General features: G+C 43.8%; 1 protein-coding gene across 2 annotated transcripts in view; it reads right to left on the bottom strand.

Annotated features, from left to right (window-relative positions):
• Positions 1 to 10,203: 10,203 nt before the first annotated feature.
• Positions 10,204 to 17,985, bottom strand: part of LARS2 (leucyl-tRNA synthetase 2, mitochondrial) — a 108,293-nt gene continuing 100,511 nt past the window's right edge. For both annotated transcript variants that reach the window (XM_032182153.1, XM_032182152.1), the window contains exons 20-21: positions 16,254 to 16,381; positions 10,204 to 10,748 (exon numbers count right to left, since the gene is read on the bottom strand). In XM_032182153.1, the coding sequence (XP_032038044.1) occupies positions 10,569 to 10,748; positions 16,254 to 16,381 (308 nt within the window). In that variant the 3' untranslated portion in view covers positions 10,204 to 10,568. The remainder of the gene's footprint in view (positions 10,749 to 16,253; positions 16,382 to 17,985) is intronic.

Raw genomic sequence — 17,985 nt, forward strand, 5'->3', positions numbered from 1 at the left:
ATGCGCGCACCGGTTAAGCCACCCTGGCTGCTGCACTGAAGTACAGGCCCATCCTGGCCCACCCCTGGCAGAAACCCTCGCAAAAACAAAGCTAACCCTATCAAAACCTGCCCCCTGCCTGCTTTGGGGCTCTGAGGGCTGTGATGGGGTTTGCGGGGCTGCGGTGCCTCCCAGTGAGTGCTCTGATACGGTCGCTCCTGCAGGCCTGGGCACGTGTGCTCAGACTTTTAACGCTCCCCCAGGACTCAGATGTTAAGGAACGCACACACTCGCTGCCTTTCATAATCGTGACTCCCAAACGTGTCAGAAACCAAAGGATCCCCTCCTTTTTTTTTTTTTTTTTAACAGTTCCCTCACAAAAGCTCTGCTGATCGATCGGGGCGGCTTGCCGGGCCCGACACCACCCACTGCAGCGGGGTGCAGCCGGACACGTCCGCAACCTGCGTCACCCCACGAGAGGCGCCTGCCTCCCGGCACTCGCTCCAAACGAGACCAAGGCTCACTCCCAGCCTCGTGCTCCGGCCCGGGCTGATAAGCTGATAAACTTCGGACTCCTGGGAGCGGGCCTGGGTGCCATTAGCTCATCGTTTTTATGATTTCTGGGGAAGGCAGGCCCAGAGGTGAGGCGGGCGGCGGCCTCAGGCTAGGGATGTGCTACGCCAAGCTGTAAGAAGCAAAACAACACTTAGAAGGAGACCTTTGTCGCCTGTTGAGCTGTTAAGTGATGGATAGTACGGGAGTGCATAGGGCAAACAATCCTATCTGTCAAACGATCCCAACTACCCATCCTTTTTAAGCCTTGCTCTGCCACAGGGAGGCTGAGGAAAAGAGGATCCCAAGGCCGGGCTGAACACACTGCAATTTGCTTTTGGACGGCCTGGCTGCCCCGAGACTGGGCCCCCTTCTGCATGAGCCCCAGCAGGTCCAGAGGGTTTGGTCTGCAACCGGACATCTTCGTGAAAACCACAGCGTGTCCCCCTCCCTGTGCCACCCTCCGGATGTGTGTAGGAGGTTATTACATAAAAGCCTGCAGGGTGACAGAGAAATATCTCTCTCCTTTCCTGGTGAAAAATACACCTGGACACTGGACTCAATAAACCAATGGATGCTATCCAGTTTTATGTTCCCTTCCCAGAAAAAACAGCATCCAAAACATGAACCACTAATAGTCGCCACCAAGAACAGGTAATAGCAGCTCTGCAGATTGGGGTTTGCGGGGATGCAGAGCATTAGGTGGGGCAGGGAACGGCCCCAGCAGATGTTGTGTGCCAGGTGGGTTTTGGCTTGAGCTACCGCTAACCAACTCTTTGACTCCATCAAAACCACGGAGCCTGGAGATTAAACCCAGTGGGGGCAGCCAAAGCCAAAGCCGAGTTTCAAAATCTCAGCAGCATCCTCGGAGAGGTGTGTGCGAGGCCAGCTTTGGCATGGGGATTGCCCCGGGAAGGAAACTGCTGAGTTTCGAGCAAGCAAGAGGTGCTGCGGGTGCTGCTCTGAGACCGCTGCAGCTGGCCTGGGACCGGGAACTTCCCTCGCCCTTCGCGGTACAGAAACCAAGAACAAAGAGCAGCAGCACAGAGTTTTGTTTCCCTTATTGGAGCCGGCCTGTGAAAACCCTCAGGCAAAACCCAGATGATGTCTGTGGGGCAGTGCTTGTGCTCTGAGGAAGGGGCCTGAAAGGCCGGGATGTGTGAGCTCAGGCTCCTCCATGGTGGCAAATCCACCTCGTCCCCTGGAGCAGGCAGGGAAAGGAGGCTTAAATAACCCAGTGACTGGCTCCCAGAGGGGTTAACTTCACAGGTCTGAGCTGCTTCTCCCAAAAGGGCATCCTGGGTTTTCATTTTTGCTGCTTTGCTCAGAACAGGGATTTCTTTTGGTTGTGTCTGCGGTCAGGAGAAGAGGACAGAGGCAGCACTTGGGTGGGACACTACAAACACTGTGCCACGAGGCCCAGGAATTTCCAGGTACAAAGCTGTGAACTGCCAACTTCAAGAGCTGAGGAGCAGAACCAGAGCAGACAGCTTGGGCGTTCGACACCCCCTCCTTCCCACTGGCTTCAGTGCACTTCTGGAAACCAAGCTAGCTGAGATGCTCAGGCTCAGTTTCAGGTATCACTGCTTTCGTTTTAAATGGGGAGAGTCACATGCTGAAACAAGAAGCAACTAAGTTGGTACCGAACAACAGCCTCATTGAATTCGCGTGACCTAAGAGAACTATGAAGAGAAAATGCAGCACCAGGTAGATAAGGAGTGGAGCGTAAATCCCACAGCTTTGTCCTGGGGGGAATCTGCGATGGTCACTGGCAAAGAGCAATCGAGAAGGAAATCACACATCATCCCCATGCCTTCTTCCCTCCTCGTCACCGAAGGATGCAAAATTCAGCAGGTGAGGGTAAGCTCCTATCCAGCACAGTGGAGACCCAGCCAATGCCTACCGTGTTTGTTGTTGTTTTTTTTTTTTCCTGCGGGCTGAGATGAGGCTCTTCAGTCCTCTAGGAAACAAACCCTTTGGTGGAACAGAAGTATTTGGGCATGGAGGTATCTATTTTGGAACAGAAGTACCTATTTTCAGCTTTCAAAAAACAAAACAAGGAAGAATCTGTGGCTTCGCTCAGATCACGGCCTTTTCCGACTTTCTTTTGTGAGGGTCGCGCGTGCATTTTCTGCCGTTACCTTTTATCTGCCAGCTAACATCTGTGAGTTGATTCACAGTCGGACCTGCAGGAGCTCTCCACCTCTGGGGGAAGCAGCCTGCTTGCAGAACGGCCGCGCTGACACCGCTGACCTTCACCAGCTATGTAAAGCACGTTTCCTTCCTATGCCAGAGGATAAAATCAGCTGTGGGAAGAACAATGCATGCACAGGCAACATGGAAAACGCCGCTGAAGACCTTCAGATGCTGAGCCGTGAAGCTGCACTTGGCCTCGCTCCAGGCTCCACGTGCACGAGCACACACTTTGATTGCAAGCTCCCGTGGACGGGAGCCGTAGCCAAGCCATTCAGAGGCAGCTCGGTGCCCGACACGCGGTGGTTTCGGTGAACACTAGGCAGCAAAGTACCTTGGAAGTCTTGTGCTTGGATTTATCCTCCATGAGATTTGGGCCAGGGGTATTCCCAAGCGAAGAGATGATTAACGTGAACTTTCTACCAGAATGGAGACGTAACGCTACCCCGCCTTGCACACCCTTGTGCTGCAATTAGATGCCGGCCCAAATTTTTACAGTTCCTGGGAGCTTTACAGCCCGTGCTATTAAGGAATTAAGGGGTCTGCAACTGCTGTCATAGCACAAGGCCAAAATGTGCGTTCTTACTTGAATGAACTTAATATAAACACTGTCCCTGGGGGAAAAACCATTGCTGATTTAATCCATGTTAGTTCCTGTGGGCAGGGCTCACGTATTGCAGCGCACTTACTGCCTTCATGCTGTATTTACTCATGCAAAATAATGCCGATGACTCGCAGCAGAGCCACCCTCCACGTGGAAAACGCAGCTGCCTGCAGGATGGGCAGCCCCAGGGCACACGGGCACTGTCTGTCCCTAACACAGCAGCGTGCCCTTTTCTGGAGAGGGAGAGAAAACAGATGATTTTTTCCCCTCTTTTTTTTTTTTTTTTTTTGCCTGTGGCAGGTGATCCTGGGCAGGACAGAAAAGTGGGGCTGCTGGCGGGTGCTGGGCTGCTGGCAGGGACTTTGTCAGGGTGCAGAGCCCAAACCTCAGCCTCCACCTCCGGAAAACCCTGTGGGAACGCAGCAGTTTGGAGACGTTGTTCCTCCCCACCGCTGCCCCAGGGGCCTCTGCATTCCTCCGGGAGGCCTGCCCTTGCTGCCTCCTCCCGCTCTGCCTCCAAATTTAACTCCCATCAGCACAGGCAGGGAAGGGCGATGCCACCCCAGTCCTGGTGCAGGGTCCCTCATCCCGAGCTGCTGCTGTGGGGTGAGCGTGGATGCAGGAGTGCCTCTCCTCCGTGCACATGGGGTTAAACCCCAGGGCAGAAGAAATTTGGGGTTGCTGAGGAGATGCCTGGCCAGGACAAGGAGAGCTGCAGCAGTTTGATATCTATCCTATCCCGGAGGAAAGCCAAAGCCAGACGCCAGGAGATTGGGCCAGCTGCTGCTGCAGCTGCTCTGGGGCAGAGCACGCTGCCTGCATTGCTCTTCCCTTTCTCCAGGTGCCACCAGCGGCGGTGGGTGTTATCCCTTGGCCCCCTTTGCCATCAGTCCACCAAGCCAAACGCCTGCTTTGGGTGGCTTCAGAGTTACAGAGAAGCAACGCTTTGGTGGTTTTCCTCTTCACTACCCCTGCCTGAAAGAACAGGGAACAATTTGCTTTTTCAGTGTTCTGCTGCAAAGAGCCTTCAGGCGGGACAAAAAACTCCTCTGGAGGATTTGCCAGCTCCATTTCCTTGCCTCTTTATCAGCGCAGTAATGCAAACAGCACGGTGACCTATTTAACCACCACGCGTGGCCTTTAGTAATCCTGGGCTGGAAGAGCTCTCGGCAAGTGGGACGCCGTCCCACAGTAATCATCCTGCTGGGCTTTGAGTGGACTCGGCAGACGCAGTCAGTGCATCCACCCGCTCTTCCGTGCGTGTCCTGGAAGGATCTCTCTGACTAACAGATGGTTTTGAATGCTCTTTCACATGGGAAAATTGCAAAGAACATATTTTTATTGCACCCTTGCTATTTCATCCAGCCACGTGGATCTCCAGGGATGGAGACGTACTTAAGAAAAATATTCTTTTCTCAAAGCTTCTGCAATTTTTTTCACAACGTTTTCTTGGCGTAGCCCGCCTAGCAAGCACGCCTGTATTTCTGCTTCGCAGCAATTAGTGAGATTTGCTAATTATACTGCTGAGTACTTAAAAAACAATTGATTTTCCTTTGTAGCAGAAAACAGTTTCCTGTTGCACCGACTCTCTTAATCTTCATCAGAAACAAATCCAGGCTGCCAATGCCGGCGACGTGTCGTGCTGCTTTATTAAACCGCTCTCTTTTCGGCCCTGGCTGTTTGTCCTGTGTTTATTATTCCTGACCGGTGCGCCTTGGATCATCTGCAGCTGCTATGACTGCGTGTATTCAGCTCCACACGTTGCTGGCACCACGCGGAGCTGTTGGAGAGCAACTCCCATTGCTCAGCAGTTTGCGCGTCTCTCCTGGCAGCAGAAGGTGGGTGTACTAGGGGAACCTTGGACCTTTTACGCCGGCTTTTGGCACATGCGAACAGCTCCTCACAGATAAGGAAGTTCGGGGCCTTAGGTCTGACTGCGGGCTCTTCCCTTGCGCCCAGCCCAGGGAGCGCAGCCACAGAGCCACCGTTAAGCTCCGGTGGGGCACAGGAGGCAAAAGTCTGAGCTTGGATCTGACTTACACCATCTGTGTGTGCAAAACTAAGACTTGGGCACTTGTACCCAAGAGAGCAAGCATAAAGGCACACGTTTATTTTCATGGAAGTGTATAAATTCTGCTGAGAATTATATTGAAGAAGGTCCAGCTCTTAAAAGAACTTCTTTTAGAGTTCTCAGAAGACCCCAAATGTCCCAGGCTCCATCACAAGCACATGCAGAAAGAATGTGGATATTCAACTGATTATACTCCAGCTTCTTCTGTTTACATGTGCCTTTGCTGAGGGAGCAATTAGGCTCCCTAAAATGGAGTGCAAATTGGCATGGCGCAGGCAGACGAGCATACAAGGAAATGTCCTCCCTGTTCAGTATCGCAGGATGTTTTTGATGAGATTACTGCGATCAAAATCTCTCTCAGGCTTGGACAATGTTCATGCACCAACAGACACAAGTATTCACTTGACTTTGAGTTTCCAGGCTCTCGTTGCCCACACGGAGGCTTACAGATAGAAGAAAAGCCATCAGGACTTGCCACGTGCAGGCAAAAATGCTCTGGTTCGGAGACACCACCAACTGACAAACCTAGCTAAAACATTTTCTTTCAACTGCTCAAACTCTCTGTCTACACACAGAAGTGGAGCTGATGATGCTGGAAGTGGAAGATGATGCTGGTTTGCAGCTCGCCAGGGCTAAAACCAGACCTGAGCTTGCCCAGAACAAATTTGCCCTGCCCAGAGCTTACTTGAGTGAAGAAAGTGCCACAAGACAAAGGTTGTGTGCGACTCCGGGCCTCCGGGGACAGATGGGCTCGGTGAATCGCAGAATGCTTTGTGGTACCGGAAAGTCAGCTCATTCAGGAAAGGGGAAAAAAAATCCCACCTTTCCTCTGCATGTCAAGCAAGATCTCTTTTATCATCTGCAGTGCAGCTGAGAGCTCTGATCCTGTTCCCTCCTGCAGAGATAACGCTCCGGTTCAGCTCGCCATGACTGGAACATGCTAAAAAATGCCTCTCGTCTGCCGTGCCTGGCTGTCAGGCTGCTTCTTTGGGACCTAGACACTGCTTCTATTAAAAAAGGAATAAATAAAGAGTAACATGGCTGTAGTTCCAGCAAAATTTTTTAAAGTCAAAAGCTGACGTTACCTGGACTGATATAATTCACCATTTGGGTTCTGGTGACGTTCCTGCCTTCACATCCAATACTCCTCTTACAGTACAGTCCTTTGATATAAAATTAGCTCAGATCATAATAGGAAGGGACTGAAGGAAAAAATGGAGCAGAAAAAGCACCCAGCAAAAGCTGTATGTGCTGTTCCAAGTTGGTAAATATACATAAATGAAGCCAATCCTCGCTCTGTAAACTGTAATAAGTATTGCAAAACAGAAAAAAAAACAACCTGTGATTTCTCCCTCTGTCCTCATTTATAGCAAAGTTTTCAGAAAAGCCCTATATACTGCAAATTTCCTGAGGAACAAACAACAAGCAGAGTGCTAATTAACATTCTTTCTAGTTCATGTCAATTGTAAAAAGTTTAGAGCAGAGGCGCAGCTTTCTGTGAGGCTTTACGCAAAAAGAAGGGAGACAAAGACGAGAGACTGCATGACCTGCATTATCTGCAGGATTGCTCCCTCCAGAAGAAACAAACAGGCTTTTACAAAGTCAGATTAAAAAAAAGCCATCATTAACCAGCCGCTAGGTCTGAGGATTTATTTAATCTGGTAAATCACAGAGAGAGATCATGGATTTCATTTTTTTTTTAACCAAATCTCGACTGGGGGATTCTGTTGAAGCGTATGGAAAAAAAAATGCTTGTTCAGCAACCCCCCTGCATGGCTTTTTGTTTGGCACACAGGTAGGACACGCAGCTAGAAGGCTATTTTAGCTAGCACCCTAAGCTGCTACGCTGTTCCTTAATAGAAATTGTTCCTTAATAGAAATTGTTCCTTAATAAAATGCCCTGCTGCCGTGCATGCTGTCACAGTCACTGGAGATGACTATGAAACACTCCTGCCTAATAACACATCTTCCTACGCAGCAGTGTCTTCCAACATGCTGCGCTGCCCCCGTCGCCCCAGGATCCCATGGGATCCTTCTCATGAAGTCAACGGTGTTGGAAAAAATACTTGGTGGCCTTTCTGGCATTTGCTAATTTTTCTAAGGTCGATGTTTGTGGGCAAATTTTCCAAAATTTTGGAAATTCAGTTATATGAATGATTTGGGTAGGTTGGTAGAAAGTGTGCCAATAATTCTATTTTTAAGTTTACATTACTTAAAAATAAAAATCTGGTATAGACTGGGTCTATATGACCTGTCTTCTATCACAGTGAGTAACAGGATGCTGAACACATACCTTCTGTGTTATGGATCTGTTTCTTATTTTCCTTGGAGTAACTTGCCCTGGGTCTGTCCTACTGCCTTTAGCAAGTCTCTCACATCTTCTCTGGTTCATCACTTCGTGGAATAAGAACAGTGGCACCCTACCTATTTTATTGCATGGGACTGACCCTGTGCAGTTTGATTCATCAACCACCAGCACCTCTCCTTCTCACTTCTCAGACGTCCAGATTTAAAACTCTGGATTTAAACAGCCAGATTTAACCCCCCCATGCTATTTGACACTGAAGTCTTCAAGGGCAGACATCTGTGACAATGTTTTATACCACCTTCAGCGTGCAGATACGTCTGTACCATAACACAAGTAACAACTGTTAAATAAATGACAGACATCTGTGCTATTTTAAAAAGACCTGGTAACAGCCTACAGCCTGTAAGTCAGTATCAGTCCAATCTAGGCACAGAACAAACCTGTAAGTCACACTTATTGTAAAACACATGGCAATCGTGTTTCAGATCAGGTCAACATAACGCAAAATTTCAGCAGCTGTCAGGACAACTGCAAAACTCCACAGCTGGCACCTCTGCCATCTTTCAAACATACACTTACTGGGGGATTAGGCTCTGTCAGACTTTCCACATCATCTCTCGCATTCCCTTTTTCAAAACCTCTTTGTGTCCTCTAGACCACACTGAATTTCAACGTCTTGTAAACATGTTGGCGTGACTTCTGACCACACACTTTTTGTGCAATCGCTGTTCGTTACCTTTCCTTTTTTAGTGCCTAGACGTCCATCCCTTATTTTTCCTTTTGCCTGCATCAGCGACATCTACAATTCACTTCTTCCTCCTGCAAGAGCAAATACACGCCAGTGCTAACAGCAGTAAACATTGTGGTCTGCTGCTCAGCCCTGCAGTGACTGCAGCTTTTGTTTAACGGCACCAGAGGGCTGTTGGGCTTACAACATCTTTCTTCACCCTTGTAAACGTTAAAAGTTGTTATTTACACCAAACATGTCACCTTTCCCCCAAAGAAAAACTCTGTTTGAATGGTTCCATCGGGTGTGTTAAACTTTTATATGAAAAAAAGCAGGAGCGTGCTGTGCTACAGATTTTACTTTAAAGGATCTCTTTCACAGTCTTTTAGGGGCTTCTGAACAGGAGTTTCATGAATTTATAACAACATATATGTCAGGCAGACACTGGAATTCAAATTATTTTAACTCCAACTAAAGGCCTGTGTCTAAATGTCTGAATGCATTCCTTTGTGGCTAAGATTTTGGGAGTCTTAAAACAGCAAAGACTGTATCTTCATTATAAATATTCTATTTCTTAGTCATTCTTGTGTCAAAGGACAGCTGAACAGAAAATCTGCACTAGCGTGGTCCAGAAGGAAGTAGAAATCAGAAGAGTTTTGTTGCAGATTTAGGAAAGTGTAGAGCCGAATCTGCTCACTGAGCCCAGAATCTCTATTATGTAATCTTTGCTACCAAAAATGATAAAAATAAAATGATTTTTAGTATTCCTCAGCTTGTACTGACACTGCAAAGGATCTGTCCTGATCCTAGCTGCTTAGGATCTCTTGGCCTTATTTACCGTGATTTTTGTTGATTCTTTTCCATCTAATACACCATCTGGATGGCTGCTGGGTTGGAGGGTTAACAGACCTCTGTATTTGCCTAGCTTCTTGTTATCATCAACTTCTTAGCTGTCAGAAGGGCTCATAAGTGGCTAGTTTTAATAGTTGTTACAGAAAAGGCATTCCTAAACAATGAACCTTGTAACTGTCTCTCTGGAAAACCTTTTTCAAGCACTTGCTAAATACAATAAGCATTTCCATGTAGATATAACAGCAATGCAGTGTACAAATAAAATGGCTGGAATGAGGCATGAGAGCAGCTTTGTCTTTTATGAAAGTCTGATTCTATCTGAGTCTTGATTTTTACAAACAACTGCTATTTCTACTTAAAGAAACCTCAGCAAAAAAGAAAGGAAGAAAGAATGTTGATTGAAGTTTTATGATCTAGGCACTATAAAAAAAACAAGGAGTGGAAGCAGAAAGCATGCTGTCTGCCTTCACTGCTGTGTTACTGAGAGCTGACTCGTCCCTTTCTTGACTCCCTCGGAAAGTCTCTGAGATGGCTCATGAATGGGAAGTAACTTCCATCTGGTCTGTGCAGAAACAACTGTCAGCACTTGCTGGAATTTGACTCTCTCATGTACGAACCAACAAAAATATTCCAGCAAATAAGGAGGATCCTGGCTAAGGCACGGCTCAGTTAAATCATCTGCCTGTTTCCTTGGCTTGCCTCTGAGATATATGTGAAATGGATCAAACCACCCCAGTCTGGCTACCTGCTATGCCCAAGGCAATTAGCCAGCACTAATTAACACCAAGTTTTAAGAAAATATTACTACAGAAAGTGTTGATTAATGGTAGGGTACCCAAACATAAGATATAGGGAGCAAAGGCTGACAGACTGTAGAGCACCTAACATTTGGTGTAGCACATACTCATGGCAGTTGGTTAGTTCTGGAATCCTATTTATTCCTCTGCGTTTACCCAAGCCAAATTTCCAGTAGGATAGATTCCTGAGGCTGACCCAAAACCCGTGTGCTTTACAACATTTATGTTCTGCTACAATCATTTAGTTCTTTTGTACTTCCTGCTCATTCTCCCAGAGAATACAGTCAACCAGCATCTTACCATGACTTGATAAGAAACTTTTAATTCTGTGCATTTCTCCATGTAGAAATGAAGATTTGGCAGCACCCTAGTTTTGTTCACATTTCTCTCCTGCCATTACATGAGATTTAAATAACCATAATTGGTATTTTTGAATTGGTTTCATCCTGAAAGATTCCTGTTCCCCTTTACAGCCCACCAAAGTCTTATTCTTGCACTAGGAAGTTGATAAGGGCAGTTCTTGGAGACAGAAAGGCCTTTTTAATGGTTCTTCCCTGGAGGTGCTTGATTCCAAGTTCACTTTGAAGAACTAGTTCGTGGACTTCTTCAAAATTGCGGGCTGCTTGGTGAGGCACAAAAACTTTGCCGCAAGCTTTGTTATTGATCTGAAAAACAGAGACATGAAACAAGGAAAGACTGATTTATACAACTTCATTTCCTGAATCCAATCCATTTCATTACATGTGGGGAAAAAGTGGATCAAGCTGTCTTTTTCCAACATGAAACTTTCTAAGTAGAGGATAAAATTCTCCATACCTCCCTGCCCGTTCCCATATTAAGAGAATAAACATGTGACTCGGGATACTCAAGCGATATTTAAGAAGTAGCCACAGGAAGTTTTAGCCTTCAAGAGAGCAAGCACCACATGACTATGCAATACAGGGATCTTTTAAGCTTGAAAACAAAACAGTTGCACAGGCTGAAGAGAAAGACAGCGGACAGATGGTTAGGTGTACAACTTTGGGTAGTACATACTTCCAGACTGCAACTGGGAATTTACAGCTAAATGATTCCTTAGGTTCAAATACAAGATATAGTAAAATATGTGTGGCTTAAAAGATATATCTAAAGGATTCAACACTAGCTCATTTTTTAAAAATGGGCTCTGGCTTATTATATGCTGCGCTCTCACTGAAAGCGTGACTCATTAAGCCAACAGCAACCACAAAGATGACAACTCCTCTTAAGGTAACGGCTTCCTGTGTTAGGGTGTTTTTCAGAGCAGTTTCCATGCTGATTTTGCATCAGCAGGGCAGAATCATGTAAGTAAAACTGAGTAAGTCCTTCCGTGGGAATCATTTTCATTTATAAAGTTATCCTATAAATATATTCCGTCATTAAATGAGACTAAACAATGTACAGACACTACAGAGTCCTACTGAGTACCCTTCTGGAATCAAAATAAAAGTCATTATTACTAAAGCTTTTAGATTTATATGAAGTACATTCTATGGATTAATGAAAATAACACTAATCCCACATTTTAGCAAATTAAACCATTTGAACTTTTTAATCCTGTTCAATCAAATTTCTTGCTTGCATAAGAATCTGCTGCAGGTGCTGCAAAGCTTTGCCCTCTAGACACCATTTTAACTATTTTTCAATCACCTAAAAAGTAACACAGCGCTTTGTACAGCCTGGACATAAAAACGCACACAGCTTGGCTCGCCCGCAGATTTTATCCAGGGTTCGTGTATGCAACATACCACAAATGAGAGAGACCTAATTCAGTTACTTGGTTTGGATTTTATTTACAATAAAATATTCTAAGCAATTCTCAGAGAGAGGAAGATGGGACAGACGAGATGAAGTCTCAGATGGAGCTGGGATGAGTCACTTCTGTTTTTTTGACTAGACCTGACATTAATTTGCAGTGATAATGTAGGTAGGCTTTTAACTATTCTTACATGCATCCATAACTTGGCAGCATAAAAGGCTGTCTGTGTGTTAAACTTTGCCTTTAGTACCTTATGCAAAGTAAATGCTTTGAAAATCACAGAACATTTCATTTTTAAAACTTTTGTGAAAAATATATACAAGTAGTTCTTTCTGACAGGGCACTTCAAAGAAGAAACATATTCCACAGGAAAAAGAAAATGGTAAAAATCCAACCTGATACAGCTTCGGTCAGAATATAAAGCAAGCTGGTGAGCTTGCTGCTAGGACACACAGCCTGTAGTTGGAAACTATGCCTGCTTAGTTAAAATGTCACTCACTGTCCTCCATAATGCAAATTAATATGTCCCAGTGGACAGATGTTGGCAGGGGGAAAATTGCCACAGCTCGGCTGTTTGGTGCTATTCTCAACAGAAAACACAACCGGACTAAATCAACATCGCAAATAAATGACTCCTGGCAGTTGTGTTTTCCTAGAAAGGTTGGGGAGCCTAGGCGACCTGCCACTGTGTACCTTCCCACAGTATCTGCCCTCCGCTTCCCACACACTGCACTGGGAGGAAAGTCTGCAAACTGTATCAAAAGGCAGGCTGGTTATGATTTCAGCACACATTTGGCAGAATGGTTTTCTGTCTAATGTAGGTATCACGGTGCAGAGTCAAACACACGAACGCCATTCCTAAAAAAATGAAATAAAATTGTCTGCAGGTTTGATCACATGCTGTATGTAACAAGCACCCCATTCACACGCTCTTTGAGTTGAGGCATTAGATTCTCAGCAGGACGTATGTCTTCTGCTGTGCTTCCTGCTCTCTCTGTATCTCCCTAGACCAGCACATCCCTCATCAACTCTGGGTGAAAGTGCCAGCACAACAAACGTGGGTGGGAGCAGCTTTGTTTCTCTGAAAAACTCCCATGGCAAACTACTAGAGGAGGCACAACTGAAGCTCGGGTCCTTTCTTCCCCTGAGAAAGGAAGCTGTTGACTTCTCTTCTGCCCTTTTTTTTTTCTTTCTTTTTTTTTTTTTTTTTTAGTTTGACATTTTAGACTGTTTTGGATCTAGAGGGATCAGAGAACTAGAGAAATTATGCAGGATGAAATGAAATCACAGGAGACTGAGAAATAAGCACCTGAAGGCTTTGGAAAGTAATTCTTAGTTGGACTTTTTTTTTTTTTCTTTTACAGCTCCCTTGATTCATAATTCTTTTGAGAAGTAAAACAGAAAACAAGTATTCGTGCGGTTTTAGGCCTTCCTCATACTCAGAAGCAGCAAAAATGATGCAAACTTAGTCTACATTTTTAAAAACACGGTTGTAAGACTGCAGTTAACAGCTCTGCACCACCCACACGACGTGAGGAATGTTAGTCAGAAGTGTGTTCACACGATGAAATGCACACAACATTCAGGTCAGACTTTTCACAGCATTAACAATATATGTCAAGGCGTGATATAAGAGCAGGCAAATTAAAAACGTTCGGCTTTGAAATAACATTTGGAACAACAGGTACATACGCATCTCCAGTTAGTTTAAATGTCATGCTCATACAGTCTGTACTGTATCGGCCAAGGATGCAGCGAGTCAGTTTTACTGCTTTGGGTTAAATATGGAAAGACATAACTCCAGCACAGACAGGAAATAATGAAGTATCTTGTGTCAAGAGAAATAAAACCATAATGTCTCAGCAGGCAAATTGCTGGCAGCCTGAGGCAGTTTGATGGCTTGAGAAGAATAGGGCTGTGGCCCAAAGACTCAGTTTGACTGTGCAGCCTTGTGAAGAGACACTGTCTCTTTGCAACTAGCCAGTTCCTCCTTATTTTGAGTGTTTCTTGTTTTAATGAAGGCAATTTATTTTTACAGCCATACAAAAACATGCAGTGTCCAAAAGACTTTAAAATATTCACAATCATAATGGCTTCTCACTGCTTCTCCCTATCTCCCTTTTGCCTTACTCCTAAGGTAGAAAGTCAGGCACGCCCACAGCCACAATTTATAAGAAGCATTCTGTCTCTAAGAGGAATTTGTGTCTGTTCTTCCATTCATTTCCTTTCTCTGGCCTAGGGAAAGTGTTTACATACATCATATTCTTCCATGAATACACAACTGAGCACACGGTGGTTGCTCATTCTCTTATTAGAGGACTTCTACACAAAGCGATAGCTTTGACAAAGTCAATGAGGAAAAGAAACGAAAAGAATTTTCATAATGGTTGTTTAAAGCACAATTAATTGATATTTTTCTGTTTTCAAGAAGGGATTTTTAACATCAACAGAAAAATATCAGTAAAATGTTTAGGCCTTCTTATGGCCAGTTGTATAAGTGTTGAAAACATTCAGGTCAGAGTTTTCCTTGTATTACCGAAGTTTTTATTTTAAAGATATATTTTAATGACTAGTTTGCCTGAAATGCAATTACAAAGAAGTTTCTATAATTACAGAGTTTTACAGAAACATAGCTTCCTCATAAATGGAATACTTGAAAGTTGTTTCTTAGCTGTACTTGAAGGTGAAGGTTTATTTTAAGCTTGAGCAAAGTAATCATACCTAAGTGAAGATTTTGTGGACGTGTGACCCTCTTATTGGTATTAAAAATATGTATCACTTAAAAAAGAAAGAAAAAAAAAAGGCAAGAAAACCACAGTGAATATTAGCATGAAGTCTGTTGCTAACCCCAGCTGGCACGTGAGTCCTTCTCTCTGGTTTGGGCAAAGATGCCAGCAAACTGAAAATTTCCTCCAAAAGACATACAAGGTGGTCTCTGCTAAGCATATACACTGAACTTCAGAAAAACTAGTGCTCTTGGGAGTTTTCCATTCTGTTCAAGTGGGCTGACAGCGCTCTGGCAAGACATGAAATTGTTTGCAAAGATACTTTTATTAAGGAAATCTAGAGCAACACAACTTCCCCTAAATCTAACCAATCGCTTCCCTTCTCAAAAAAAAAACAAAACCAACAGCTGGACAAAAATAACTGAACTGCCCTACTCCTTTTACCCAAAGAAGCTAGCAGAGTAAAACAGATAAAATAAAGTGCATTGTTTCTGTTTCTCTTACACGTGTACAGCATGCAATCTTACATGACTGAATGACATTTCTTCTGGAGGCATCTCATTCAAAGTACAGGATGTCCAGAAACACACACACAACCAGGTTTAATTTAAGTTAAAGCACTTAAGTTCAGCATGGCTGCATGGTATATTAAAGGATTATCTGGTGAGCAGTGGAAAAAAGAGGAGCGCTGCAGGTCTATACTACACAACTACATACTTGCAGATAATCATAATGCCTGAGTACAGAGGACTTGAAATCAAGCTGACCAGGAATCAGCTGATGGAAGAGATGAGATGCTACTCACGGATCCCACCCTCCTGGCTCCAGGTCCCACAGTCCCTCAATGGCCTACATTGGCACTCACAGCTACTGTGCTCCATAAAGCTTTATGATGCCTGGGAGCATGCTGAATATAGATATTTAGAGATGTAGGAAAAAAGATGGTAAACCACATTGTGCATGTGCACATGCACATTTTGGAAAATTACAGGTTAGCTAAATGTAGTTATATGTCAGCTCTTCTACTGAACTGCCAGCTCTTTCCATAAACCACTGAGGTTTTAGAGCTCAAAGAGAATCTGGAATGTAATTCTAGCACTAGCGAAACTACCTGTTTTTCCTCAGCCTCATTCCTGGAAAAATGCTTTGCTGAAATTTGCCAGAAGTTCAGCCTGAGGCAGACAGGAAGCATAGTTTGGCAAAAATCAAAGCAACTAAAACCAGCTTATAATAGGTTGTATTAGGCAACCACAGGACTACAGGTAGCACGAGAAGTTTCACCTAATTATCCTTTTTAGCACAGGGTCAACATCATAAATGGACTCACAGGCAAAAATTTGGAGGGCCCTGTATTCTGGTCATGGTTTTGGCTGTACAGGCTCTGACCGCAGTTGTTCATCAGTCAGATCTCCACAGGTACTAATATCCAGTCACTCTCACTCAAAAAGATTTATATTTAGACTGTCTCCCTTCCAGACATACTACACTTTTTTTCATTTAGGAAACCATTTTAGCACAACTGTAATTGCAGTTTCCATTCTATCTGACCTTTCACTAAGCCACGTAAGAAGGGAACTGACTTCCAAAAGAGCAGGGATTTTGTCGTACTCTGAGCTCGTAGTAACATATTAAATGACCACAACTGAAAATAAATGAAATATTCTTACCAGAACAGACATCTCCACAACATCTGCTGGTTTTAGGTATTCCGGGTCTACTTTGGGCCAGGACTGATGCAGCACGTCAGTCCCCCAGTTATGGTGCGTACAAAGTTTATTGTGCATATGTGCCAAACCTGGAAAATGAAACCAATTCAGCCATATTATCACCAGAGCATTCAATCTTTAGAATTTGTTTGATAAACAGGATGAGAATAAAGTTTGCTTTGAAAGCAAGTCCCTTAAGGATGAAATACCATTGTTTAGATGAACATACAGCACATTATAAACAGAAAGATACACATCTCTAAAAACATGTGCTTATACCATGTGTAGGGACTCTAACATGAACATTGGTGTCCATTTTAGATTAGGATTAGCAATCCAAAATTTAGCACTGAAGACCACGGTTTGTTTTAAATTTTAATACTGCAACCCAAGCTGATCTCTACTTTTAGAAGTCAATCATAATAAAAAATAATTCTTTTCAATAACCATGCCAGTTTGCTTAAAATTTTACTAACAATCCAAATGATACACAATTGTGCTTATTATTTTGTCATCTAACATGATGGCTAGTTTCCTGCAATGTGCTGGGGAGTTTCTAAATCTGTTGCAAGTCAAGCTACTCGCAAGATTTTCGCTGTGTTTTGTGAATTATCTATTCACTTGCAAATTAAAGGTGCTATGTAAGTATACCCTGCACAGCTTGCTTTCTTTCTTATGACATGTACATTCTGAAATAGTTTATCCTTTGCTTTTATTTTAAAATACTGTTAAAATGGCTATAAATGATCTCCTTTTAGTAGACTTTGCTCTCTCCAAGGCAATTATTTCCTGTTTTACTTAAGTATTAGTAGAATTGGATGTAATTCATTCTGAAGCCACATTCTTTAGCTGAATTAAAGCTCCTGAGTAGAATTTATGTTTCTGTTTACTCCAACTGCAGAGCAAAAAAAAGAAAGAAGATTTCACTTAACAAGAGGTTGTCAAATATGATCAATATTTACGAGGGTAGCTGTAGTGATTGCTTCTCTCAAAGCCAGTGGATTTTTAAAATAAAAACATGAGTAAGAAGACAGACAAAACATTTTTTTTTTTTTTTTATAAGCATACACTTTCAGAACTAGAAAATGTACCAACCAAAGAGTATTTGAAAACGCATCTGTGGTTTAGGGAAACTCAACCAAGAGCATAAAGAAAACACAGCACAGTGGCAGACATTACCAGCAAAAACAATCCACCCATAAGACATACATGAATTTATCTAGCTGGATTGCTTAGACTGATACAGTGAACAACAGCAAACAGAGATATAAGGAGAAGGCAACTTCTCCAGAATGAAATCTACCAGATAATTGTCAGTGCTTTTTCAGACAAGGCACTTCTGCAAAATGACACACGATCTTGCTATTTTTTGAATCATGCAGAAAGGGGCAGAGCAGTGGACTGGGGTGAGCTATTTCTACTGGCAAGCAAGATGTGCACATTTCCTAGGAATAACAACTGAGCTACAATCTTTTTAGGTAAATAATTGATAAAACACTTCAATCTGGAATTTGTGTATTTTTTTTTCCTCTTGCAACAGTTACTCAAACCGAAAAAGCAAAAGATAAGAAATCAAGCAGAAAAAAACCTCTTCATATTGGTGATTCATTATCACGTTGGCTTTAAAGACGACAGCTGCTAAATTCTTCCCCTTTTGGCTTTTGAACACACAGATGAGCTCATTTCTTTCCAA

The sequence above is a fragment of the Aythya fuligula genome, chromosome 2 (genome assembly GCF_009819795.1).
Source record: "Aythya fuligula isolate bAytFul2 chromosome 2, bAytFul2.pri, whole genome shotgun sequence".
Lineage (NCBI taxonomy): Eukaryota > Metazoa > Chordata > Aves > Anseriformes > Anatidae > Aythya > Aythya fuligula.